Source organism: Cydia amplana, chromosome 13 (genome assembly GCF_948474715.1).
Source record: "Cydia amplana chromosome 13, ilCydAmpl1.1, whole genome shotgun sequence".
In the NCBI taxonomy this organism is placed as follows: Eukaryota; Metazoa; Arthropoda; class Insecta; order Lepidoptera; family Tortricidae; genus Cydia; species Cydia amplana.
Genome location: NC_086081.1, coordinates 536074 through 563847, shown reverse-complemented (window position 1 = coordinate 563847; position 27774 = coordinate 536074). Strand labels below are relative to the sequence as shown.

General features: G+C 40.2%; 1 protein-coding gene across 1 annotated transcript; it reads left to right on the top strand.

The window, feature by feature from the left end:
• The first annotated feature begins 1316 nt into the window (after positions 1-1316).
• Positions 1317-27225, top strand: LOC134653366 (xanthine dehydrogenase-like). The gene is made up of 18 exons (XM_063508703.1): positions 1317-1470; positions 2124-2284; positions 7667-7861; positions 8207-8391; positions 10031-10254; positions 10945-11047; positions 11547-11674; positions 12386-12531; positions 17812-17956; positions 18446-18607; positions 19053-19181; positions 19356-19840; positions 20454-20637; positions 21029-21224; positions 21974-22737; positions 23022-23214; positions 23555-23668; positions 27147-27225. The coding sequence occupies exons 1-18, from the start codon at positions 1393-1395 to the stop codon at positions 27215-27217; spliced, it is 3663 nt and encodes a 1220-aa protein (XP_063364773.1). The 5' UTR covers positions 1317-1392; the 3' UTR covers positions 27218-27225.
• Positions 27226-27774: the final 549 nt, after the last annotated feature.

Here is a 27774-nt window from a genome sequence, read left to right as displayed (position 1 = left end):
ATTTATTTCACCATCCCTATTAACCCTAGTTGAAGGCACTGTTACAACAGTCAGATAAATCTGACGCAGCTATATTTATCAGCGGACCAGTTCGCAATAAAGCCCCGTGTGTATCGCATGAGTTATAGTGGCAACTAAGATAACGCAAGTCGAGCAGTGCACGCAGCGCTGCGCCATGGACCGCGTCACCTTCCTGCTCAACGGAGAACCCCGCTCTGGTCAGTGATGAGTAGGCTAATCCTTCTTAATTAAGAACCTCGCTCTGGTGAGTGATGAGTAGGGTGTTCTGGGAATTTTGGAGCAGGTATAGTTTTATCAGCGGGTGTGTTCGCAGCATAGCCCCGTGTGTGCTTGCATGAGTAATAATGGCAACTATGATATCGCAAGTCGAGCAGTGCACGTAGCGCTGCGCCATGGACCGCGTCACCTTCCTGCTCAACGGAGAACCCCGCTCTGGTCAGTGATGAGTAGGCTAATCCTTCTTAATTAAGAACCTCGTTCTGGTGAGTGATGAGTAGGGTGTTCTGGGAATTTTGGAGCAGGTATAGTTTTATCAGCGGGTGTGCTCGCAGCATAGCCCCGTGTGTGCTTGCATGAGTAATAATGGCAACTAAGATATCGCAAGTCGAGCAGTGCACGCAGCGCCGCGCCATGGACCGCGTCAGCTTCCTGCTCAACGGAGAACCCCAATCTGGTCAGTGATGAGTAGGGTGTGCTCCTAATCCCTGGTAATAAAAAAATATGAGTCATGATAGCCCTTACTTGTTTGGTTTTATGGGACGAAAAAATCCTTATTATTACATTTTTGTATAAAACCACAAGAAGTTTCAAAATATTCTCTTTGACTTTTGTGAAGTTAAGCGCCACTTGCACCATCCCCCGGTTAAACCACTAACACAGTGTCAAATAGTACTAGTAACCATGGTAACTCCAGGTTTAACCGGTTAACTCGGTGCAAGTGGCCCTAAATGTTATTTAAGAAGGAGGAAAGGGCTTTAAGTAGGTACCGTGTTGTGATACTTGTGACGAGCGATTCAAATTGAATTACGAGTATTGACAGAGAACTGTTGTCTTTTCTGATTTTAGTAGTGAAGTTGAGCATTGGGGTGTGATGACGCCTAGTCGGGTATGTAAATATTCCACCAGGGGCCCGTTTCTCAAAAGCTTGAAACGTGTAATACAAGTGGAAGTCCCTTTCTAACAAAAGCTGTCAAAAAGTGACATCCGCTTGTATTACAAGTTACAAGCTTTTGAGAAACGAGCCCCAGAACTAAGAAGACTATCAATAAAACACCTGAACATTTTGTCACCTCAGTGGGATGCGAGATCAGCTCCGACCTGTCCCTGCTGGAGTACTTGCGCGTGAGCAATGATCTGCGCAGCACAAAGTACATGTGTCGCGAGGGCGGCTGTGGCGCATGCGTCGTCGCTGCTGCTAGACCTGGCGAGCGACCACATGCTGTCAACTCTGTATGCAATGTTTCCTTATTATAAGTTCTTGTTGATTCGTCACAGGCTTTTGAATGCGTATAACATGATTGGCTTCTTTGCAAAATACTTACTAATCTTAAAGTTTAAATAAAAACGTAATATTTGATAAAGAAAGACACTGCCACAATATAAAGAGGTATATCATCATTCATTTATTTCAGGCAAAGCCCATAAAAGTGTTAGTGTATATTTACAATTAAAGCATAACTTAAGACTATTGTTAATAAATAATACAGGGTAATAAATAATACAGGTATATTAACTAAAATTTATAAAATTGTAGCAGGGGTACCTCAGGGTACTAATTTGGGTCCGTTAATTTGATATATTTTTAGTAGGTTCGTAAGACCTCTCGAATGCTTGCGACGTCATTATGCAGATTGTTTGTTTATTTTCACGAAGATTATTTGTTATAACTGTACGCCAATAGCTTCATTTTGTGTTCATTATCAAGTTCCAAAACAAAACATTGGATACGTCTGTGATACACAAAGAAACAGTTAATTTGTTTATACCACGTCAGTGGTAAACAAGCGATTCATCTGATGGTCATCGGATGGACCTTCAGTTAAGTACCTTTTTTATATGCAGTACGAGAAACTATGAAAAAAACACATTGTATTGGTTCACAGTGTCTCGTATCGGTCACATCCTGCCAAGATTGGGAGATAACCACCATCGAGGACATCGGCAACCGTCTGAAGGGCTACCACCCGCTGCAGAAAGCCCTCGCTAAGCTCAACGGCACCCAATGCGGGTACTGCTCGCCGGGGTGGGTCATGGCCATGTATGGGTAAGGGTTTCACCATTTCCAGGAAATAGCCTTACAGTGATCGGTGTTAACTTTTAGTTGTCTTTGATCTCTTTGACAGAGAGCTTTGATCTCTTTGACAAGAAAAATTGACACCACACTATAAAATTGTGGCCCTGTTTCCAGTGGATATCCAAATCATTATCTAACACTTTGTTTATACCGACTTATTCGTATTTAAATATATAATGAAATATTACTTCTATTTTGAAACAATACCATACAACTTTCGCTACAGTCGTGGATGTAGGTATGTCAAATACCTACGTGATAAGAACCGGCTGTTTAATAAAATGCAAATTAAGTGTCTTTCGTAATGTCGTGTTTATTTTATCAGACATACGCACAAGTGTTTCTGTTCCAAAATAAAAGTATAAGATAAGCATGACTTAATTAGTAATGCCTAGTTTTGCAATAAACGATTATGATAATACCATGGCTGCAATAAACGATTATGATTATGATTATATTCCTACTTTATATTATAAATGCGAAAGTCTATTCGTCTGTCTGTCTTGCCTCTTCAAAGCACTCCAGTCATCAATTTAGATAAAATTTGGTAGGTATAGACATACATGAGTCTTCTCCGAGACCACGGGGACAACGCCGTCCTCGAAACGTCGGAGGTAAATCTTAAAACTTAGATACGCGATTAAGTCCCGTTGTATAATTTAATAAGGTATAGACATAGTTTGAGGCCCGGTGAAGAACATAGAGTAATCATCATCAACATCATTGCATGCAGCCGAAGTCGCGAATGGAAGCTAGTATTAAATAAAAAACCGGCTAAGTGCGAGTCGGACTCGCGCACGGAGGGTTCCGCACCATCAACAAAAAATAGAGCAAAACAAGCAAAAAAACGACGACGTTGCTTAAATTCGGTCAAAAATCACGTTTCGCCCCACTTGAATCTTTATTTTATTCTGTTTTTAGTATTTGTTGTTATAGCGGCAACAGAAATACATCATCTGTGAAAATTTCAACTGTCTAGCTATCACGGTTCGTAAGATACAGCCTGGTGACAGACGGACGGACGGACAGCGGAGTCTTAGTAATAGGGTCCCGTTTTTACCCTTTGGGTACGGAACCCTAAAAAAATGAGTTTATGCTATATGTATGCTAATTAAACCATAAACAAACTTTTTTCACCGGTTACCTCACAAATTATTTGTAAGTATGTAATATGAGTATTTATGTAAATGCTCAAAAAAATAGTTTATTATTTTATACGAACACGCGATTCCAATAAACCACCTAATTACTAACCAAACCATGTAACTGTACGCCGATTAGGCATTATCCTCAAATCGGTTCGACATTGCACAAAACACAAAGTGAAATGGACCATCGGTGGACCTTATATGGTTGCAGTAAGACCTAAAATTGGTCAGTTACTAACGGTTCTTCAAGCAAGACAGCGAGATGATTCCTCTATTGACCGTTCCATGCATTATGTATCAGCGCCCGATTACTACAATTTTGTAGATATAATAGTTAAAGTTGCACGACTTGCACGTAGTTATTAAAGTTCAAAGACGGATTGTAAAAACGTTTTTCTCTGGTCAAGGTAGAATAATGTTCCCGTTTCGTAACGCGAATTGTTAGTTTAGTTATTTATGACTCAAACTTTTGCCTCTGTTGTTAAATCCGGCAGAGTCTAGTAAATATTATAATGATATTATTTATATGATGCAGTCTAGACTCTAGAGCATTCGGTCACCTTGGTTGGTCAGTTTGTATTATTATTATTTTAACCAATATCTAAAAATAAATTGGCATCCAAATCAGATAGGAAAGTATATTTCTTTAAATTACCAGGTCGTCGTTACATAACTTTAACACTTGTTATAAATTAAGGTATATTTCATGGTTCTATGGCAGAAAAGCCATTTATGTTTTTAACCAAAACAACCGTAAAGCTGAATATAATTTTCTGGTAATTTAATACTGCAGATTTAAGAGTCCTTAGTCCTACAAGCGAGCGTTTTTTGCAATCTGTTACCTTTTTCATTCAAGATTACGACATAACTATTAGTATTCATTCAAAAACTGATAACGTACTTAAATAATCATTTCTTAAACTAGCAAGTAAGACCGTTCAAGTTGACATTTTCTCTTTTTAAACCTAAAATAAATGAGTTTTCTTGGGAGGCTTTTTCAAAATTTGCAGTGAGAACTGTCGTTTCGGTTCTCAATTTTGCAGTAAACAAGAATCATTTGATACAGAAATGATTACAATTGAATTCACCATATCTTTTACGAGCGGCTAAGACTATTGAAAATCAAAGATTCATTAAAAAAAATGGATATTTAACCTTCCGAACTTTCTTCATTTTTTGGGTGAAAACAGGGTTACATTATATTTTTTTATCGCAAATTGTACTATTATTTTGCCCTAAAAATAATATTATAGCAAACTATAACTATACGTTAACCCATAAAAAAATAATCATAACTATAGGACCTACCTTGCCGTAAATTTATATTATTTTAAAACACGTATAAATCACGCTGCACCGACGCCGCGCGCTCATTCTCCGCCGAGGCGGCTTAGGGGACGGACCTGTGCTCGATCGTCAGGCGTTCGGTGACTATCGTGCGTTCGTAAACAGCCAGAGAGTTCCGAGAAGTGCTGTATACAGCGACTAGAAAATCTTGATACAAATAAGTACATTTTTTACACCATATTTAATTTCAACAACAGACTCTCGCTAGGTGATAGGTTTTCAGTGTTACTTGAATACTGGTTAGGTTTTGCATTATTATTATACCCGGACGACCTGGATAATGTCCAGGTTCTCATGATGGAGTCAGGAGTTGGTCACCGAACTCCTAATCTACTCATCATAACTCCATCGTGTTTGGGCTCAATAGATTTGCCTCGACGAGCACCTTCGTTCTAGATGAGGTCCAGGTTCTCATGATGGAGTCAGGAGTTGGTCACCAGAACTCCTAATCTACATATTATCACTCCATCGTGTTTGGGCTCATTAGATTTGCCCTGACGAGCACTATATATCTTGAGGAGGTCCAGGGTCTCATGATGGAGTCAGGAGTTGGTCACCAGAACTCCTAATCTACTTATCATAACTCCATCGTGTTTGGGCGCATTCGATTTGCCTTGACGAGCACCATCTATCTAGATGAGGTCCAGGTTCTCATAATGGAGTCAAGAGTTGGTCACCAGAACTCCTCTACTCATCATAACTATATCGTGTTTGGGCTCAATAGCTTTGCCCTGACGAGTACCATCGATCTAGATGAGGTCCAGGGCACAGGGCTATATTATAGTTCTTACGAACAGATACTTATCTCTCAAAGAAAACTCAAATGCCTACCGTTTTAATACCTACACAAAAATACAATGGAATGACCTTCAACGCACCGCTCCCCGCACCGCGCGCACCGGCACAAAGCTAGGGTTGCCGACGCTTAGAAATTATTTTACAAATAAGTACCTACCTACTTACCTAAACTATAGATTGTATGAAAGATACCTACCTACTTACCTAAGGTACAAATATAAGTTTTATTAATTGTAAAATAACTATGAGCAAGATAAGTTGCAATAAGTAATTAATAATTATAATATTCCTTTTATCATTATTAATTACTTATAAATTTATTTTATTATTCTCTTTATTTATCTTTTGTCTTAAGTTAGGGTTTTTCCTTATTTTATTATTTATTATGATGAGTGACTGCGAAATATTTTAAAAGGTTATATCTCCCTACAGTAACAGTAGTGTTTACGCCGTTTTATAAACCGCGTAAACACTACGCGGTTTATAAAACGGCGTACTACGTAGCTTGCGACTATCGTAAAAAAAATTGGTATAAGTACTTATATTGAGAACGTCTAATAGTTACTTTTCCTATCAATCGGTAGAGCAAACACGGATTTTTTTATTAGTTTTTTTTTTGTTTCTGCATCCATCCACAATTCCACACTACAACATGTGTTATTTGTTCGTGAAGAAGACGTTTATTTCGCATACATTTTGGCATATTCGAGCGCCGGCGACCAACTAGCTTGATTTTCTACCGTGAACGGGAAGAGATTCGTAGGTATAAATCCGTGCTCGCGCGGAGAGTTCCATAGGCCTGAGCGCCTACCGCGAACCACGTTCGACGTGTTGCCTCTCTGTCGCACTTGTAAATTCGTACGTAAGTGTGACAGGGAGGTAACACGTCGAACGTGGTTCGCGGTAGGCCCTCTGTCCAGGGTATCTTACTCGTAATGGAGTGGAGCGAAGATGGCATAATATAAATAATCGGATTTCGGTATTGACCCCGACGAGGCCATCAAACAAAAAAAAAATGTGGAATGTAGTCAACGGTATCATGGATTTAAATAAAAACAATGACTGGTTATAACAGATAGGGCCAGTTGCATATCACAAATAAAGAAACATGTTTATTTGCAGTATGGACGGGCCCCGACTTTCCCCTAAAAACAGAAATAGTACAAAAAGACGACAATTTGTGGGCAGCAAAAATGTAAACAAAACTCATGGTTTGTAAAAAAAAACAACGGGTTGCACTCCGGGAGTGCCGGCAGAAGTGAAAACTCAATGACTAGTGCAAAATGTCTGCAGCACTATGTATAATTGATGTTAATGCCATCTAGCGTTATTTCGTCGCATTACTTGAAACCCCTAAGCACATCACTGTTGGTACTCGAGTTATATTAATACCGGTTAGAAGGAAACTCACTAGATGGCATTTAAATCAATAAAGAAAAACTCAATAACATTGTAACAGTTTTTTGATCAGGTCACGTGTCCGTCTTACGGTCACGTGATCTGTCGCGAGTTTAACATTTTTTCCCCACCTCAAAAAGTGCGCCGCTAAAGAAGTTTGAAAATACAACACTACTACAATGACGAATATTAGTAGTAAGGTTTATTCGGGTAATTCCGAAAATCATTGTAAAATCACTCATATTCCGTTGTAGTAAGAGTCAGCTTTCGGAATTATCCGCCACTATTCGTTCATTCGGAAATACCCGAATACACCTTATTCATAAGAAGAGTGATTGTCACAATAATTCCATGCCAGAGGTAAATATTGTTATTATTTACTCGCCTCTGGTTATATATTATCCCAACACATACACTCTATTGACTACTACCATGCTTATAAAATAAAATAAAGAGTGCCAATATAACGCTAAAAATAATGTTACTTTGCAATTAAATTGAAAAGTATCAATATTATTCTCGCCTGCGTTGAAACGCGCTTAACTTTGCCGGCGCTCGCGTACCGAGCGCCAACGCCATCTATCGAGTGTTATTTCGTGAAATCGGTGAACGCTCTAAGGAATAAGGCCTCTTAAATTGCTTGTCATAAACTTTTTTCTAGCCTCCTGCAGAGTAAAGAGAAGCTGACTATGCTGGAGATAGAGCAGTCTTTAGGCAGCAACATCTGCAGGTGCACCGGCTACCGACCCATCCTGGAGGCCTTCAAGAAGTTCGCCAGCGACGCACCCAAGGAGGAAATACTTGACATAGAAGAACTCACCATTTGCAAGAAAAGTGGTGAAACATGCCGCAAAAGGTACCTTAAGCCCAAAGTTGCCTGCAAAATAAAGAGAACCTTATCGTTCTGGAGATAGAGCAGTTTTGACGAAGCAACATCTGATGATGCCTTGGGCCTTGGCTTAGTTTGTTTATATTGCTATTTGAAAGGGTCACGTAATTTAGACCCAATATTGTCAACATTTTTCGATCTGCATACTCGGTACTCGGTAGCAATAGAAGTGTGTTTTTCCAAAAAGGGGGCTATATTGCTCCCTGGATATTTAAAGTATGCAATATATTTTTACACAATTTACCTATGTGACTTTGTTCCCTTTCGTCTTAACAAAAGTGTTTAATGTATTTTCTTTTGTATCGTCAAAAGCAAGTGCAGCGAAAGCGACTGGTGCCTAGTGGAGGCCGAAGACGTGAAATTACCTGAAAGAATAGAGATCAAGCTGAAAGACGGCAAGTCCTGGTTCAGGGTGCAGTTCATTGCTGATGTATTTGAAGTGCTGCAGAGGAAGGGAGACGATTGTTACATGTTCGTTGCTGGAAACACTGCTAAAGGTACTTAGATCATTAAAATGTCAAAGATACGTATTAGAACAAATTAAATTATATTCAGAAAATATTTTAATTTACAAAGAGTACAGAAAATCAAGAAGAGGTAAACAACAGGCGATCTTATCGCTAAAAAGCGGTACATACTTCATAGTCGAACGAGCGAGCGAAGCGAAGCGAAGTTCTTACATTCGACTTGGAACACGCGGCTGGCTAGCGGCACGTCTCGGCATTTCGATGTTTTTAAGCTGAACTGTCAGAAGATAGTTTGATACTCAATAACTTAAGTAAATTTGTTCTAATTTAAATGAAATTGGGTAAACGTGTAGTCGAGGGCATTATATTTTAGTCATTAAATTATGAGCAGGCCCGATCAAGAGGTTATTGAGCTAGAAGAGCTTAGAAGGCCAAAAAGCTGTTTGTGAGAGGTCTTGCTATTCTGGTCATTTTTTTGCAAAAAACATGGTCGAGTTTAGTATCAAATGAAAGTGCTCGACTTACACTTTTATAATATCGTTTTTAAATTTACCATTTTGAAATAATTAGCAAGATAAAAATAAAATAGAATAAACATAATATATGTATTTGACATTTGACAGGAAATATTTCGGCTTAGCACAGATACAGTTTATTTTAATCTCTATGATGGTGACTTAAATCCAGGGGAGGGACAGCCGTATACGAAGCCCTTTATTCGAAAAAATAGCGCCATCTATATTACTTAACGCTAAACTTGTAAATGGCGCTTCAAAATTGATGCAAAAAAGCAAATCTTGTCAGTAGAAAAAGGCGCGAAACTCAAATTTTCTATGAGACCATATCCCTTCGCGCCTACATTTTTTCTACTGACAAGATCTGCTTGGCCAACTATATTATACATACTACTCTTTGCTTAAATCAATCAGTTAAGGGCTCCACAGACCTTGCAATAAATCCACGCGATCTTTAACCGCGAGTTCTCAGTTCGGGGCGAACTACTAGTTAAATAAAATCTGTAGTAAAAAAACCGTGATGATTGCTTAATTTTTTGTTTCATTGTTTTAGTAAGACTTTGGAGACGTTAGTTGGTTTCAAATGTTTCAATATTTTGACATGTGTAAGGGAACTATGTCAAGGCTTAGATATCTTCTAATCATACGCATTATCAACATCATGTTTTTGAGTAAATATAAATAACATGTTATCTTTTACAATTAAAAAGGATTAACATACTTTTTCATTAGGACATGGTATATGTAGGCATGGTTATGATCTACCAACAATTTCATTATAAAATATTCAATGTTTTCAATTTTAGCAAAAACCTATGAAGTTGTATAGGTAATCAGACGAGTTTATTACAAAGCTTTCCAGAAAATCATTGCCATGGACTTTGAATTGATCCTGCGACTTCAAGTTCCACCAAAGTTGTTGCACCAATATGGAAGAGTCATAGAGAGAGATTACCGTTTCGTTCGCTACGGTGTATCTTGTTTAAGCACCCTGATCTATTCGGCTGCCAGCTACCATATTAGTGGTAGAGAATGCCTTAAGGCATGAAGTCCGCCATTTGTACCTTCATGTATTGAACAATAAAGATTAAATAAATAAAATTAGTTAGCCGAATAGTTCAGGCCTGTAAGTCTAATAACCTTTGTGGTTTTAGGAGCCTACCCCATAGACGAATATCCTCGGATCCTCATAGACATCAGCAACGTCCAGGAGCTTAAGGGCTACCATTTCGACCAAAACCTGGTGCTGGGTGCCGGCAACACCCTGACTGAGACCATGGACATATTCCAACAGCTGGAACATTCTGTGGACTCCTTCTGGTATCTGGAGAAGTTGAGGGAGCATTTGATGTTGGTTGCGCATATACCTGTTAGAAATGTAAGTGAATCCAAAATAAGTTTTAAAGGTCTTATTGATATTAGAAGTGTCCAGGATTCCAAGAACTCAACACTACCATTTATGCGTACATAGGTTATGCGACTTTCCTGTGGACATCATAAAATAAATAAATTTTCGTACTTTATTCTTATCAGCATGTTAAAATGCTTCTTTGAATTAGTGATAAAAGTCTTAGAATAATTTAATCAAGTTGTTAACTCTCGTAATGTCCACGGAAAAGACGGTAATTTTTCCGAACATTTTTGACCCGGCCGTGATAACAGAGCCGGTGTTGATTGCATAGACTCCTTAGAAATGTAAGCGAAATCTATGCACTGTCGATCAATGACCGTTTTTTTTTATAGAAATTTTTAGTTGAATGTTTTAGGGACTATTACGACTGTGAACTTTATTGTTAAACAAAAAAGTACAAAAGGGGACTTAATGCCTCCTTGGTGCAGTGAGAAGCGTAAAGAAATGTAGAACTTATAATTAAGTAGGTACTATAAGTATAGTAACTAGTACTACAAGAAGTGTTTTTGGGACAGAACAGAAGGTACAGCTTTACGGCCGATACAGATGAACTGCAAAGCGACTGCAGTTCCCCAACAAGTTGCAGTCAGGTAGCAGTCCGTCTGTATTACCGGTCCTTACAGAATGTCTTTATACCTAGTATGTAATTTATTTCAGTTGGGAACAATCGCCGGCAATTTAATGATAAAGCATCAACACAATGAATTCCAATCAGATGTATTCCTTTTGCTTGAAACTGTTGGTGCATACCTTACTATTGGTAAGTATTGTTTTCTTATTTCGTAAAATATTAGCGCGCATTAGCGACATTCGGCCTGATTCGAACTTTAAATATCGGATCCATATCGTATCTTTAGCAAATGTTTGACGTATCTTAAAGTTTTAATCAGGCCGACTGTACTGTATTGAATTTCTGATAAAACTTCAAATGGCGAAGTGGTCTCGTAAATATTTTTAACAAAATGATCTACATCTTTTCTCCCTTAACCCTTTAACTGCCAGAGTCTGATATATTTCACTACACAGTCTGATAAATAAGACAAAGACCTGATTTGGTTTTTACAGCACATTTATAACTCCCGTAACTATGCCAACCTAACTCTGCGTGGTACAATTACTATCGGTGGCGATACGAGCACGCTCGATCAAAAAATGCTGGCGGTTAAACGGTTAATAATAAAACTGCACTTAGCCTATTTAACATCTTTTGCAACATGAATTTACGATTCACATGAAATTTTAATATGTTTTAATTTCAGTGGACCATTACGGAGCGCACATAACGGTGACGCCGGAAGCGTTTCTCCGAGTGGATATGAGAGGGAAGGTCATCTTGAACGTCCTGTTCCCACCTCTCAGCCGATCATACAAATTCGTGTCGTTTAAGGTACCTAAATGACCTAGGTCCCCATTCTATGGCTAGTGCTCATTTTGTTGCGGCGCGACATGACGACTGGAAAATAAAGTTTGTCAAAGGACTGTCTAATTTCAAACATAGACGAAAAGAATCATACTATCGTTGTCTTACACTAGTACTAGCACCCAAAAGAAAAGGATGAGTATAGTTTCTTTGTTCTTATTTACTGACAAATTGGCTTGACCAACTATAAAACAAGTATACGACGATTCGTTTTCCATGACGGGTGTTCGATGATCACGTGATGTTGTCTATAGACAAACTGTAGTGTCGCACGCTTGGGCCCGGACCCGGACCGTTCTAGCGTGAGCCATCCTTAATAAGAGACGTATCGATTCATGAAAATCGACATGTTTACTTGCTTAAGGTCGTAGCCGTCGTAGGGAGTTACGCAGAAGCCTCTCTGTTGCTCCAAAAAATCTTAAACTGTGGTAAAAGGCTCAATTCGAAATAATACGGAAAGTGAGGCGACTGCACGGACGCTTCCGAAACACACTTCAGATTGGACGGTGTAGGTACCTACCCTTATCATACAGTCGCCATCAGATATATCGGAGCGGCTTGAATACGCTCTCTAACGCCTTGACGATAGAAACGTTTTCAGATATTTGTGAGCACCTTGGCCGCTCTGATATATCTGATGGCGACTGTACCCTTATAATTATGTAACTTCTTTTACAGATAATGCCTCGCGCCCAAAACGCCCACGCCATTGTCAACGCTGCGTTCCTATACAAGTTCTGCGCACCGCAAGACCATGTGTGTCTAGCTCGTATGGTCTTCGGAGGGCTTTCTCCGCACTTTATCCACGCCAAGAATACTGAGAGGTAATTAGTCGCGTTATACATAAACGACTGCTAACTTCTTCAGTTGATGATCGTCTTTTGTCGTTATGCCATAGAGAGGGACAAACGACTAATATCATCAGCTGATTAACTTAGCAGACGTTTATGAATAACGACGTAAGACCCTGCTTTTAGATGTAGATAGACCCATGTCTTTGGACTAAGGTTAATTACAACGACAAAACCTAACCTAAATTACATAAGTATTGTTTCACCAGTGAGGATTGTGTCGATAGTAATGTTGTTCTTATTTATACAAACTTGAGGTCAATGTGGAGAAGTCCGTCTACAAGTGAATATCATTTACAAGCTTTTTCATCGCTTTTAGAGTCAGTCGTGGAATATAAGGGAAGAAGGGAACCAATACCTACATTCTATTACGACTACGATTTCCGCACAGACTCTTAAGGTGACGGTAGAGGTGGGTAAATTTTCAGATTCTGTCAATTTACCCCATTTCACACACAAGCGCACTTCACGCACACTACCTCACTTTACTGGGACAGGTCACTGACCCATCAAGTTTTTTTTAAGATAGCGTTTTGAGTTTAGTGGCCTCCTTTTAGGAAAAGCGTTCCATTGAAAGAAGAAAGAGAAACAATACATTTAATCTTGCTTTCCTTGTCTGTTCATGTCACACGTGACGTATTTAAATTCTAATAATTCATTTGGTTGTTGACAATTTTCTACATTATGGCTTTGTCGAGATACGCGTTTTCTAAAGTTAAACCGAATAAAACCAGATGTCATTAAGTCAGATGTAAAATTTTATTTACTACTCTATACGACTTTTCATAAGGCTCAAAATCAATTAAATGAGAATTTAAATAAATAAAGTTCCGGCAGGGTGCAAAATTTAATTAAGGCGGACAAAATAAAATTTGAAAATATATGGAAACAGTGTTGGCTAATGTACCTCTAATATCTTTACCGATTTACTTTTATGTGGTATATTCGCCTTTTCTTTCACTATTAAATTAATACAATTAAAATAAAAAATATTATACCGGTATTCCACCGGTATTATTTCAGTGCTGAAGCGATTATCTTCGATCGTAGCCTTTTTTTTTTTTTATTTATTTATCACAAAGTACACAACAATTTTTAACAATTTATATTCCTCGCCAAACTGCGATTGCAGTTTGTTGGCGAGATCGCGCTCATTTTTAAGTTTTAAACATAAATATTATGCTATGCACTAATGCACTAAATACTAAACTTAAATACATACTATCCAAAAAGCGAACATGCATGGCGATTATGATGACAAATCAAAAAAGACAATTTGAAATTGTTGATAATGTAGATCTTGATAATGTAGGTGTTGATAGTTACTTACGGCGGTAGGAGCGGCAATGAACCCCGTGCAGAGTAGAACGTGAGGTGCGTTGGGATAAGTGCATATATCTACTTATAATTTTTTGGCTGGTTGGTAACCCTCTATATTTTATTTTTTGTTTTACTGTTATTAGGTTAAGGGAGTTTTAGGGAGTGAAAAAAAAATGATTTTCGTTTTATGCGCTCGCGTGATTGCCGATGGATTATAATTAGACAAAAGAACTTGTTTTCCACGCATCGAATGTAGATCCCTATGACACTTCCTCCAAGTCTTCTCCAATAATGTTTATACCGTATTTTAATTACCTACCTTAAATGTTACATTTCTAAATATTTTTTTTGTGCTATACATACTTCAAAAAAATCGCTGGAGGCCTAGCGGTAAGAGCGTGCGAATTGCAATTCCGGCTCGTACCAATGAGTTTTTCGGAACTTATGTACGAAATATCATTTGATATTTACCAGTCGCTTTTCGGTGAAGGAAAACATCGTGAGAAAACCGGACTAATCCCAATAAGAGCCTAGTTTACCCCTATGGGTTGGAAGGTCAGATGGCAGTCGCTTTCATAAAAATTAGTGCCCACGCCAATTTATGGGATTAATTGCCAAGCGGACCCCAGGCTTCCATGAGCCGTGTCAAAATGCCGGGACAACGCGAGGAAGATGATGATGATGTGACACATACTTCCAAAAAAATCTACAAATATTTTACGTGACAACTGCTTATAAGTAAATATTATGTAGGTACACTTATAAAGTATAAAGTAGAAAATATCTTATAGGTACATAATATAAAAACCGATCATGTACGAGTAGGATTCACTATGGGTTCCACAGTTACACATTTTTATTGCATATTTTTTGTTTAAGACCAACTCACCTATTATAGGACATAGGTCTTCCATTAATCTTTTGGCGTTGAACTATTTTTTGTATATGTATTTATGTAATACAATTCTGAGTTAGGTTATGGTACATTTTTGCTCACCTACTTATAATTATGTATTATATCTGATATGTCACATGATACCAAAAATCGCCGCAAAGTTAAAAGTTCATTTATTTACGTTACTCATCTTCGGATCACCGACTTACTACTTCCTTACTTGACATATGTGTACTAAATTTCAATTGAACTAGTTCAGTAGTTACGGTGAAAATTGGCTTTAACAAAATGGCAGACACACGAGTGATCTTATAGGGGAGATTATTTTCCTTGAGTGAATGGTATGCATTTACCCCAATGCACCTCACGTTCCACGCGGCGCGGCGTAATCTGGCCCCTATTTCACCACGGTGACAGGTACGACAAAAACATCACTGTTATTGACGCCATAGGCATCCATGGACTACAGTTACCGCTAACACTGATTTAAACTTTCACGATTTTTACACATTATTAAATTGTACAACGGAACCGCAAAACGTTCAAGCGGATAAACAAGACCAAGTGCGGGTAGTTCGAAAAACTCGCGCGGTTAGAAGATGCTGATGTCAACTTGAGCCAGTCTTCTCCGAGACCACGGGGACAACGCCGTCCTCGAAACGTCGGAGGTAAATCTTAAAACTTAGATACGCGATTAAGTCCCGTTGTACAATTTAATAATACAGTTACCGCTTACCATCGGGCGGGCCGTATTCGTGTTTGCCACCGTCATTGTACCTATTATTAAAAAAAACTTTATTATATCGGATAAAACAGACATTTCTCTCGCAAAAAGAATTTTCGGTAAGTCTTGACAGGAAATGAGTTCTGTGTCGCAATTTCGATACAGTTGCCGTGTTTCTTGTGACAATTGTCATTAGCTTCGCAAAATAAGAATTTTTAGTGGCAATATAATGGAGTTTATTTATTTATTAAAATGTTGGTGGCAAACAAGCACATCGCCCGTCCGATGGTAAGCGGTTACCGTAGCCTATGGAGGCCTGTGACGTCAGCAACAGTGATGTCGACAACTGTCGCACCTGTCACCGTGGTCGTGGTGAAATAGGGGCCAGTAAGTACCTAATAATCGCAGTGGTCTTAAGTGTCACAGACCCTACTGGCGCTTAAGTCCTTTATGACAATTTCTGCCTATTTTAAATTGTTCAAAAAAAAAAGAAACCGAATAATTATATCGGACTACCGAATTTTCACGAGAATCAGTTGAGAAATGTGATATGCAAAGGAGAAGAATTCGGACATACGAAAGCATTTTTGCCCAAGTTGAAACGGATACCTTCGCCAACGCTCGGTCAATGATGGTTTAGGTAGAGCTAGCTGCAGAGAAAAGGTACCACCCCTGCATACAATTATCTATCTGGTCGTACCTTTTCTCTGCAGCTGACTGTACACCTATAAAAATGGTTGTCCCTGCTGTAATTTTATACCGGTACCGTACTTTGTATTTCAACCGGTATAGTTTTACCTTCAAAACGAACCGGTATTGATAAATAATAACGGTACCATACCGCTTATACCGTAAAGAAAGCATGATGCAGTCTCTGCTTTGCACAATTATTGTGTGGACAAAATTCTTATAATCACCGAAACATACATACCTACGCACATAATGTCATTGAAATAAAACATTGTTATTTTATAGTAAATTTATATAATACTCGATATATACACATAACAATAACCAGACCGCAGCGGTATTAGCCTGTAAGCTTCATCTCTTGTCTCCAAATCCGCAAAAACTAGTTAGTACTAAATGCTGGTCTTGCTGTTATTTTATTCTTGAAGATTATGGCTTGTTTCTTGATTATTGAGAACAGCACGTAATCGCACACATATAGACGGAACGAACGGCAACAAAGTAGGTGTAGACACTAAGACTTTCAGGTATTAAACGAATTACACTTCGTATTAATAGGTAAGTAATATTTAAATGAATATATAATATTCTCTAACGTAAATACAAGATTACAATTGACATCAAATGTCATTGACGTACAGAAGTCATATACTTTTTTTTAATGACGCAAAATTGATACCAGCATAATGAAAATCAATCCCAATCAGTAAAACGAGTCTTTAAACTTTTTTCATTTTAAGCGGGTTTTGAAGGAACAAGTTACTTAAATTCAATTGTAATCGTTTTGTTTTAGGATAGTTTACTGCTGTTTTCGATCGTTACGACCTGTAAATAACAACAAATCAAATTTTAAATAAATTAATTTACCCTAATTTTTGAAATACAATTTATCTACTGGTATACATTTTCGTATGCGTATATGATGAAATGTCTAAATAATGTCAAAAACGAGCTACGACGAAGTACACGTCTGCTTCGATCCAAGGCCAGCGGCCATCTGACTCGAAGAAGAATTTTGAGTGATGTCGTCAATGTATGGAAATTGTACGAAAGTTTACATTTGGGATTGAATTTCTGTGTTGTATTTGTGAGTAAAAATATAAGTGGATAATAATTTGTTAGTTTAGTTATCTAGCTTTCAAAATCACACAACAACTCAATTACTGTTAAAGGCAAAACTGTAATGCGTGTTGCTCAAACGGAACTCCATATTTTGATTTTTGGATACTTTTAGTGTCGATTTGTAGAGAATTACAGCAAATAAAAAATATTATGCCGTGAAGAGCCGGTACACGGCTTCTTCGTGAACAAATTTACGTATAATTTAATGCAGTTATTAAACATTTCTTGAACAAATTGATTGCACAAAGTGAGCTCTAAATCGAAAACGTCATATACCGTCCCCTTAAGTCTTGTGTTTGTGCACATACTTCACTTACATAAGTTCGGTATAGCAGATGAAGTGAAGCTCTTCCTTTATATATAAACACAAGACACCCTATAGTTGAGGTATACAAAGACTTGCCCTTTTACAGTCTTCCCAGTGATAAATTTTGTATGTCTGTCTTCCCCACATTGATTCATTATTTCGTTAATAATTGCTTCGAATATTTCTTTCTTTAAGGTTTCTCCTTGGAAGACAGTTGTTCTCCAACGACACCCTGCAGAGCGCCATCAAGGTCCTCATTCAGGAGCTGGTGGTCGTGGACAATCCTCCGGAACCTTCGGCCAACTATAGGAGAGACCTTGCTGTGAATCTGTTTTATAAGGTAAGATAACAAAATGATAGGATCGTTCCTTATATCTTACATTGGAACATATTGTACCCTTTTGAAATAATATTAATAATAAATTAATAAAATACGACATTTTTATACAGTGTCTAAATAAAACCTGACGATAGTGTGATTTAACTTACCTACATCTAAAAGACAAAAATTATGAACACCACGACATGATTCTCAGCACGGTGTTAGCTTGTAGGAAAGCAGCGCTGGCTTTCCATCGGATTTTGTTCATGGCTGGCAAGGGATTGGATTTCGGTTTTTCATTGAATTTTTCATCGAGATTTGCCTCGTATTTGTATGACTTTATCGTCGTTCAAAGGTACAATGAAACTGCCTTAAAACTTAGGAAACTTGAGGAAAATTTAACAAAAATATCATTCACTTCACCTCTATAAGGAAGTACTTTAGAAAACTAAGGTTTGTTTCTGATGAATCTGACCTGATTAATTTTTTCCTGATTTTTATCAACAGGGTCTTCTGTCACTATGCCCTGGTAACATCGTGTCCCCTAAATACGCTTCTGGTGGGATCGTCCTTAGCAAAACGCGTCCCGTCTCTGATGGACGGCAGACTTTCACCACAAACCCCACGTTGTGGCCCCTCAACCAGCCTATTGAGAAGGTTGAGGCACTGGTAAGTTACAGTTCTACAGTTCTACCAAATGTATTTATTGCTTTCGTTTATTTTTTTTATCACATTAACAAACAAAACAGATCAAGAAGAAATAAAAAATCTAAGTATGTATTTATCTATTTAAGTAAATATGCCTAATAGGCATTGCCTATCTTTGCCTGGTAAGTACCCATACTACAAGCTTTGCTTAGTTTTGGGGCACAGATCACCGTGTAAGGTTTTTTTATTTACTTGGTTTGGTGTCCCACTGCTGGGCATGGTCCTCCCGTCATTTCCTCCACTCGATCCTGTCGTTTGTACTTTCCTGCCAATCCCGTCCGCCACTCGTCCCGGCATTTCATTTTCGGTCTGCCTGCACACCAACCTGCACCATCTATGGTGTTCCGTGTAACCGTGTAAGATTGTCTCCAAATATTTATTTTATTATTTATTCATTTATAACTAGATCCAGTGCGCTGGTGAAGCACCGTACACAGAAGACCTGCCGGCCCTCCCGCGAGAAGTATTTGGAGCATTTGTTCTGGCCAGAATCCCAGTTGGCGAGGTTGACCAAATTGATGCCAGTGAAGCGTTGGTAAGTTACTCTTCTATGCTAACAATCTGCTTTTACAATTTACTGTCGTTAAAATTGTTGTACTATCCCAGAATTAAATAACGTACTTGGCTGGCAATTGGTTCAATCGCTCGAATTAATAAAATTCTTCAACTATGGAGATAAGCAGCTGAGCACTTTTGATCTTTATTACAGCATCATCCAGGCGTAGTAGCATTCTACTCAGCAAAAGACATTCCAGGCGTCAATTCCTTCACTCCAGGAGACAACCCTTTCTTCCTCGCCCAAGAAGAGCTATTCTGCTCTGGTCCCGTCAAATACAACGGCCAAGTCATTGGAATCCTTGTAGCTGAAACTAGAACTATTGCAGAATACGCCGCCAAACTTGTTCAAGTCAGATACAAGAATGTTACGAAACCAGTAATTGACATAAAAGTTGCGAAGAAAGACACGAACAGAACTAAATTGGGACAAGCAGTCCCGGCTACCAGTAAAGGATCCGATGTTACTAAAGTAATAAAGGGTGAGGAGACGATATACCAACAGACGCACTTTTGTATGGAAGTGCTAGTGAGTGTGGCGAAGCCGACGGAGGAGGGCTTGGAGGTGCATTGCACTTCGCAGCATATGGACGGGGTGCAGTACATGATATCGCGGGCTCTCAAGATACCGGAAAATAAGTAAGTTCTCTCTCGTCTCTTACTCGCGTTTATCCTGGCTTAATGCCACAGCTCGTGGGACCCTGGAGTCCACTTGGCAACTAATCACAAGAATTAGCGTACCTATGCACTAGCTTTTACGAAAACGACTGCCATCAATTCAGACCTTCCAACCTAGAAGGAACTATAGGCCATACTGGGATTAGTCCTATTTCCTCACGATGTTTCCTTCATTGATAAGCAGAGTTCGGCGGGGGTGAGCTATTTACCTTATAATTTGACAAGTCTTACGTCATATTATAAGGAGAATAGCTCACCCCCGCCGAGCTCTGTTGATAAGCGGCTACTAAATATCAAATGATATATTGTATATGTCAGTTCCGCAAAACTCATTGGTACGAACCGGGATTTGAACCCGTGACCTCTTGATTGAAAGACGCACGCTTTTACCGCTAAATAAATGTATTTTTATTAGAAACTAGTTTCTACCCGCCACTGTCTTCGTCTGCGTTAAATTAGTACAGTCAAATAATTTAATTTCAGTACTATTTCGTACTTTGTCACAGTGACAATTAATATGAAAGTGGTAAGACGTCCCCTTAACACATGTAATAAAATTATAAAATGCTTCCAGAATAGACGTACACGTACGTCGCTTGGGCGGTGCGTACGGGATAAAGATATCCCGAGGAAACCAGGCGGCGGTAGCAAGCGCACTGGTTACACAAAAGCTGAACCGTCCATGTAGGATATTACTACCTCTCACTACGCAGAGCCACGCTGTGGGGAAGCGGCTGCCATGTTCTACTGAATATGAGGTTTGTCTACTAAATCTGAATCGGCCTACTAGGATATTTATATTGCTTACTACACAGAGTCACATAAGTCACATTGTGGGAACGCAAATACCATGTTCTACTGATTATATTATGAGGTTGGTGTCCTTGTAGGATCTAGTTATAATTAACTACATGGAGAAACGCCATGGGGAGGCGACTCTATAGCATCCTGCTCTGATTAATTTGCTGAACCTCTAATATCATCCACCCATCTGGTGAGAGCCCAATATGCGAGCATGCTTTGTGGAGAAAAACCTTCGATTCGTGTGATTAAAAACTGACCTTTAGTTCGTTAACTCTAGTATTTACTCACTATTGTTTACTGTTATTCTCTTTTCGTAATTTATGTCATGCCTGGTTTTTCTTTTAGGTAGCGGTAGATGCTACTGGCAGAATCCAATACTGCAACGAGAACCTCTACATGGACCACGGCTACGTCGTCGACGAGCCCCTGTTCTTGGCGACGGTGGACGTCTTTAACAACTGCTATGAGAAGGCGCGGTTCGACTATAAGGTGTTCAATGTGACTACGGACACTGCGAGCAATACGTGGTGCCGGGCACCGGGTAAGAGTAGCGAAAGTATACTTGGATTTCATCTTTCTACTCATCATCGTATACTACTTCAGAATGTGGCTCCTATATAATAGTGTTCCACCTATATATAAGTCCATGTGTTTTGTCTTTCGCAATTGCCGTGCGAGTTTGATACAAAACGACGTACGTACTTATTCATTTATTTTTCCTTTATATTCCGATGTGCGCTCTTCTTGCCATCTCTAATAACTTTCATTCCGTCATAGAGAAAAAAATACATAGATTGCTCACTCCATACATCAGTATTAGTACTAAAAAGACTTCTGCTGTTGAGATAAGACTTTCCGGTCGGTGCTACATACATCTATTGTCAAGTAGCAGTACTGATAGTTCCGCTACTCGATACTAGATGTAGACACTGAAATTAATAGTCTGAACTGATGTATGGAGTGAGCACCCTTGTCTTACTATATTTATCTATGATTCCGTCGACATACTCTCATTTTACGTTTTTAATGGCTTTATATTCTTTTTTTACTAAATGATAAGTTTTGAATGATAATATTGGTGTTGTGTTCCTTAAACCAAAATGATTTTTATTTGATTACCTTACCTTACTTGGCTAGGTGCCTCTTTTTTGTGTTATACTATTTGAAAGGTTTTCTGCTTTGACCGAAGGTTGACTGGTAATAATAGAGAATGCATTTATAGCATTAAATACTGAAATAAATGAATCTTTTACAATTTACAATACCTACAGTTCTTTTTCTGTGTTGCAGGAACTCTGGAAGCTATTGCTTCAGCTGAATTCATCTTGGAGCGCATCGCATACGAGTTATCACAAGACCCTTTAGAAGTACGACTGCGAAATCTAGACCCTGCCTATACTGATGTGAGAGAACAAGTAGACCGGATAAAAGCAGACGGACAATATGATGAAAGAAGAGCGTTCGTTGATAAGTTTAACAGTCAAAACAGGTGGAAGAAGAGAGGCTTGAAATTTTCCCTTCTGAGATGGCAGCCTTTCGGTGGACAATATTTTGATTTAACCCTCTCAGTTTACCATGACGATGGAAGTGTTACTCTAACTCATGGCGGAATAGAAATGGGCCAAGGTCTGAATACGAAAGCTGTTCAAATCGCTGCATATTTTCTAGGAATATCGATTGATAAGATACAAATCAAGGGGAATAATACTATAATAAATCCTAATGGGTTTATATCTGGGGGTAGTTTGACGTCTATAAATATTGGGATAGGTGTTCAGCGGTGTTGTGAGGAGCTCTTAGTCCGGTTGGCGCCTATAAGAAAAGATAACCCGAGTGCGACGTGGGAGGCGTTGGTCAAGGCAGCATTTAACGCCAACGTGGACTTGCAGACGCATGGATTTGTTACGATAGCTGACACGCAGAAAGTGGACGTGTATGGTGTGACGCTGGCAGAGGTGGAGGTGGACATCCTGACTGGAGAGTGGGAGGTGATACGCGTCGATGTGTTGGAAGATGCTGGACAGAGCGTCAGCCCTGAGATTGATGTCGGACAAGTAAGACCCATTCAAGATTTTTCGTTTTGTTTCTTCAGACAGCATATTGAATATATTTAAACGATTTACTCGCGTTTTTTAACAGAAGACGTAAAATCCCTCCGTCTGTGTTGGCCCGCCAACGCGTGTGGCTCCTGTTGGAACTTCTCAACATGGATGGAACCATGTCGAGTAATCTTCGAATTGAAAACCGCGAGTGACCCATATACCTTTGATAATGAGATTTTTTGATAATGCTCCTTCATTTTCTGTACCCTTATTGTCAAAATAATTTATAATATAAGGTCGAAGGAGCCTTCATCATGGGCCTAGGCTACTGGACGTGCGAACAGCTGGTGATCGACCCTCGCACCGGCGAGGTTCTCACGGACCGGACCTGGAACTACCATGTGCCACAGGCCAGGGATATCCCGCAGGACTTCCGGGTGTATTTCCGGAATAAGTCTTACTCTGAGCCTAGAATCCTTGGCGCTAAATGTACGTATACCCAGCTATAAATGATAGATGTTGAATATGATTTACTCAAAAATTATATTAACTATTTTAATCAGAAAAACATAATTTCTGGTATGGTGCTATTCCATTGCTTAAACAGGGTGAGTCAAAACTCAGCATTCTAGAATTCTCACCAAATTCCAAAGAGAAGCGTAGGTACTGCCGGGCCCAAAATACCTACGTTGATTTTCTGGTGTAATGCTTAAATACGCATAGAAGAACATGCGGATGTTATACGTATAGCTTTGATAGGCATGTTCTTCCCACCTTCTTTCCATTTAACTTAACACAATATGTACCTACATTATTAACAATTTTCTAGCAATCGGCGAGCCCCCGATCTGCATGTCAGTGGCCGTTGTTTTCGCGCTGCGCGAAGCCATCGTCGCGGCCAGGAGCGACGCCGGAAAACCCTCCAACCAATGGGTCCAAATAGGTAAGATCTAGGGTGTGCTGTGTGCTATCAATATTTATTGGCATTTTGTACAAAAACCTGAGAACTGTCTATCTATTCTGTCTATTTATATACAGGTTATAAAGAAAATTCAAATTTTGATTTCACTAAGGTTTTTTTGGGGACTTTTCGCAACTTATATTACCGTATGGCTAAGTGCTCAAATAGAACCCTGTATAAGGGTCGTCCAGATAAACGAAATTTGTATGAACCGTAAACACCCTTTATGCACCCTGGGCAACGGTCAACACTTGTGCTGACCGGCAAATCCTTCCACCACGATGGTTTCAACAAGTTCTAATGCGAAAAATACATGCGATCAAAAAAGGCACTTTTCAGCGCCAGCCCTGACTGTCGTCTCTATAAACATAGAGGGCTTCTCGGATGACAAAGCACAACTTCTGTCCGAAATGTGCCGCGAGACACAGTGCCACGTTTTATGCATTCAAGAAACCCACCGTGACACAGGCCATCAACGGCCGCATATACCCGGACTGATACTCACAGCTGAAATTCCGCATGCAAAACACGGCAGCGCGATTTTTACAAGACCGGACACCCGGATTACTTCTTCTTCTTGTGTCCTGAGGGAAACTATGGAGCTCATAACCATAGACATTGGTCAATGTACGATTACTTCAGTCTATAAGCCGCCTCCACAGACTTTCCAGCCTTGGGACGTAACCCCGCTAGGCGACCAACGGCCGACAATTATCATGGGCGACTTTAACAGTCACAGTACTACGTGGGGCTACCGAGACTCAAACCCAGATGGTGAAAAAGTGGAGGCGTGGGCAGAAGCGAACGGGCTGACACTCCTGCACAACCCCAAACTACCTTCCTCCTTCAACAGCGGGCGCTGGAAACGGGGCTACAACCCTGATTTAATTTTCACGAGTGAAGGGATAAGCTCACAGTGCACTAAGACAGTCTGTAAACTGATTCCGAGAACGCAACACAGACCCCTAATGTGCTGAATCCAAGCGAATGTGCAACCCGTTATAGTCCCATTTCGCCGTCGCTTTAACTTCCTAAAGGCAGACTGGAATGAGTTCTCTAGCTGCTTGGATAAGAACCTGGATGGTCTGCCACCAGTGGCGTCGGAATACGACAATTTCATCAAGATCGTCAGGAACATGTCATGCCGGTTTATACCAAGAGGATGTCGCACCCGCCACATTCCAGGACTCGACCCGACCTCCGTTGAACTCCTCAAGACATACGAATCCCTGTACTGCAACGACCCATTCTCGGAGGACACTGTATTGGCTGGGGAGCACCTGATGCGGGAAATAGCGACAGGCCGAAGGGCAAGATGGTGCGAAGCAATGATCAACACAGACATGACTCATAACAGCAAGAAAGCGTGGTCAAACTTGCGAAAGCTTACAGGTGAACCACCGTCACCAACGAACCCTGGCCAAGTCACAGCTAATCAACTAGCAACCCAACTCTTGCTCAACGGCAAATCTAATGATCGGATGCCAAAACTGACTCCAATAGCCGCAGAGCAACAGAATCGCACCGATCTTAGTAAGCCTTTTACCCACTACGAGCTCGCGACCGCAATTAATAGCTTGAAGAATGGGAAAGCTGCAGGCGTCGACGACCTGACAGTAGAACAGATTAAACACCTTGGGCCGAAAGCCGCGAACTGGCTCCTGAACTTATATAACAACTGCCAGTCTCCGGTCAAGATACCAAAGGCATGGCACAAGTCCAAAGTCATCGCTCTTCTCAAGCCTGGAAAGGATCCATCGGATGCAAAAAGTTACCGTCCCATTTCCCTACTGTGTCACACCTATAAGTTGTTCGAACGCCTGCTGCTAAATCGCCTTGCTCCCGTCATTGACCCGCTCCTAATTCCAGAGCAAGCTGGTTTCCGGCCGGGAAAGTCCTGTACCAGCCAAACCCTGAAACTCACATAGCACATAGAGGATGGTTTCGAGATCGGATTGGTGACGGGCGTAGTCTTTGTGGACCTAACGGCTGCCTATGACACGGTGAACATACAACGACTACTTTCTAAGGTTGGCGGTATGACTGGGGACATGGGCTTCATAAACATTCTTCGCGAACTACTCCACAATCGTAGATTCCAAGTCCACCTGCAATCAGGAAAAAGCCGCTGGCGCCCACAAAAAAACGGTCTCCCTCAGGGAAGTGTGCTGGCCCCGATCCTATTCAATATATACACTAACGATCAGCCAGTCACGCCCAGAACTCGGCGGTTTGCGTACGCGGATGATCTGGCAATAGCGGTTCAAAGTAAAAACTTCGAGGATACTGAAATAACACTGTCAACGGCCTTGGACGGTTTGTCCAGGTACTACAAAGCCAACTGCCTAAAACAGAACCCTACAAAAACACAGTCGTGCGCATTCCACCTGCGAAATCGGGACGCAAATAGACCACTCAACATAATCTGGGACGGCGTTGACATTGAGCATTGCCCGAACCCGAAGTACCTGGGAATTTCTCTCGATAGAACTCTTTCTTTTAAGAGCCACTGCCAAAAAACACGTCTAAAGGTCACAACACGAAATAACCTGCTGAGGAAACTTACTTCAACGCACTGGGGCGCCTCTGCAAACACACTCCGCACAACTGGCCTGGCACTCTGCTATTCGGCGGGTGAATACGCATGCCCGGTGTGGCACCGCTCCCCCCATGCAGGACAAGTTTCTGCAGCACTCAACGACACCTGTCGCATAATCACCGGTTGTCTGAAACCAACACCACTCAGTAAGCTCTACCCCTTGGCAGGTATAGCGCCCCCGGAGACCCGCAGGGAGGTAGCCTGCGCTGTTGAAAAACTGAAGCAAGAGCAAGACCCAAGACACCCTCTCCACGGTCACAAGCTACCACCGCCGCGACTAAAGAGCCGAAAGAGCTTTATGCGGTGCACTATACCGCTATCAGTGTTCCGCCACCCGAAAACCGCCTGGCACAATGGCAAAGTAGTCGCGCACCTCCCGATGACTACGTCCGTCCTGCCGAAACGCTCCCGGTTGGGCATAAACAACCATGGCCGATCTGGAAAGCCTTAAATAGACTGCGTTCCCAAGTTGGCCGCAGCAAAGAGAACTTGGTAAGGTGGGGCAGCCTGAATGGGTCGGATACTCTATGCGTATGTAGCACGGCTCCCCAAACGATGATACACATGCTGTCCTGCCCAGCGAACCCTCACACATGCAAGATCTACGGGACGCAACAGACAGGGCGTTAAGCGTCGCTACCTTCTGGTCCCGCATAATATGAAATACGAAACCATCGACACGAGAAGAAGAAGAAGACCCTTTATGCAACTGTTGTGTAAGATGCAATTAAATAAATTTAACTGTTTACCTATACAGGTAATAAGTATACAGGTTTAATAAGTATACACTTATTTGTTTCCCGATTGTTTTTGATTTCAATTAATGTGATTAAGTAATCAGTTGATATGTTTTCATTTCAGATGGCCCGTACACTAGGGAGAAAATACAACAAAACACGGCTACCAAGTCGAGTGATTTTGAATATTATTGAAGTGAATAATTATCAATGTACCTATGTTATGAATCAATTTTAGTCAATTGTTATTGAAGTCATAAGAATGATACGCAGTATTAGCGCTGAATTAGACGGCGAGCGAACGCGCATGCGATTTTATAATAATAATAAATAAAATTCTTTATTTCAGGCCAGTTTGCCCATAGATTTTAGTTACATATTTACAGACTTACATTACTAGTGTTAGTAGATCTTAACCTAGGTCTCACAGTTTCAAAAAAAAAAAAAAAAAAAAAAAAAAAAAAAAAAAAAAAAAAAAAAAAAAAAAAAAAAAAAAAAAAAAAAAAAAAAAAATCATCATTTGGGGTCTTGGTACACAGGACGATGAGCAGACGCCCAGTGACTATAAAACGGACAGTCCCATCTCTCAGCTATATCTACCAGCAAGCTGTTGGTGCTACCCCGCAGGCGATACATTTGAGAGGCGATTCTTTTCCTCATTATGGCATGAAAATCGTCCAGTCGTGCTTGCGCAAACATGCCTGACGCACTGCAAAAGCGTGGTAGCCCCAACAGCATCCTGAAGCCGTTAT

Bases quoted from the DNA above. Each gene is read 5' to 3' on its own strand.
- LOC134653366 (XM_063508703.1), top strand. From the start codon at position 1,393: ATGTGTCGCGAGGGCGGCTGTGGCGCATGCGTCGTCGCTGCTGCTAGA. The intron at 1,471-2,123 runs GTATGCAATGTT...ATTGGTTCACAG, and splicing joins GACCACATGCTGTCAACTCT to TGTCTCGTATCGGTCACATC. The intron at 7,862-8,206 runs GTACCTTAAGCC...TATCGTCAAAAG, and splicing joins GGTGAAACATGCCGCAAAAG to CAAGTGCAGCGAAAGCGACT.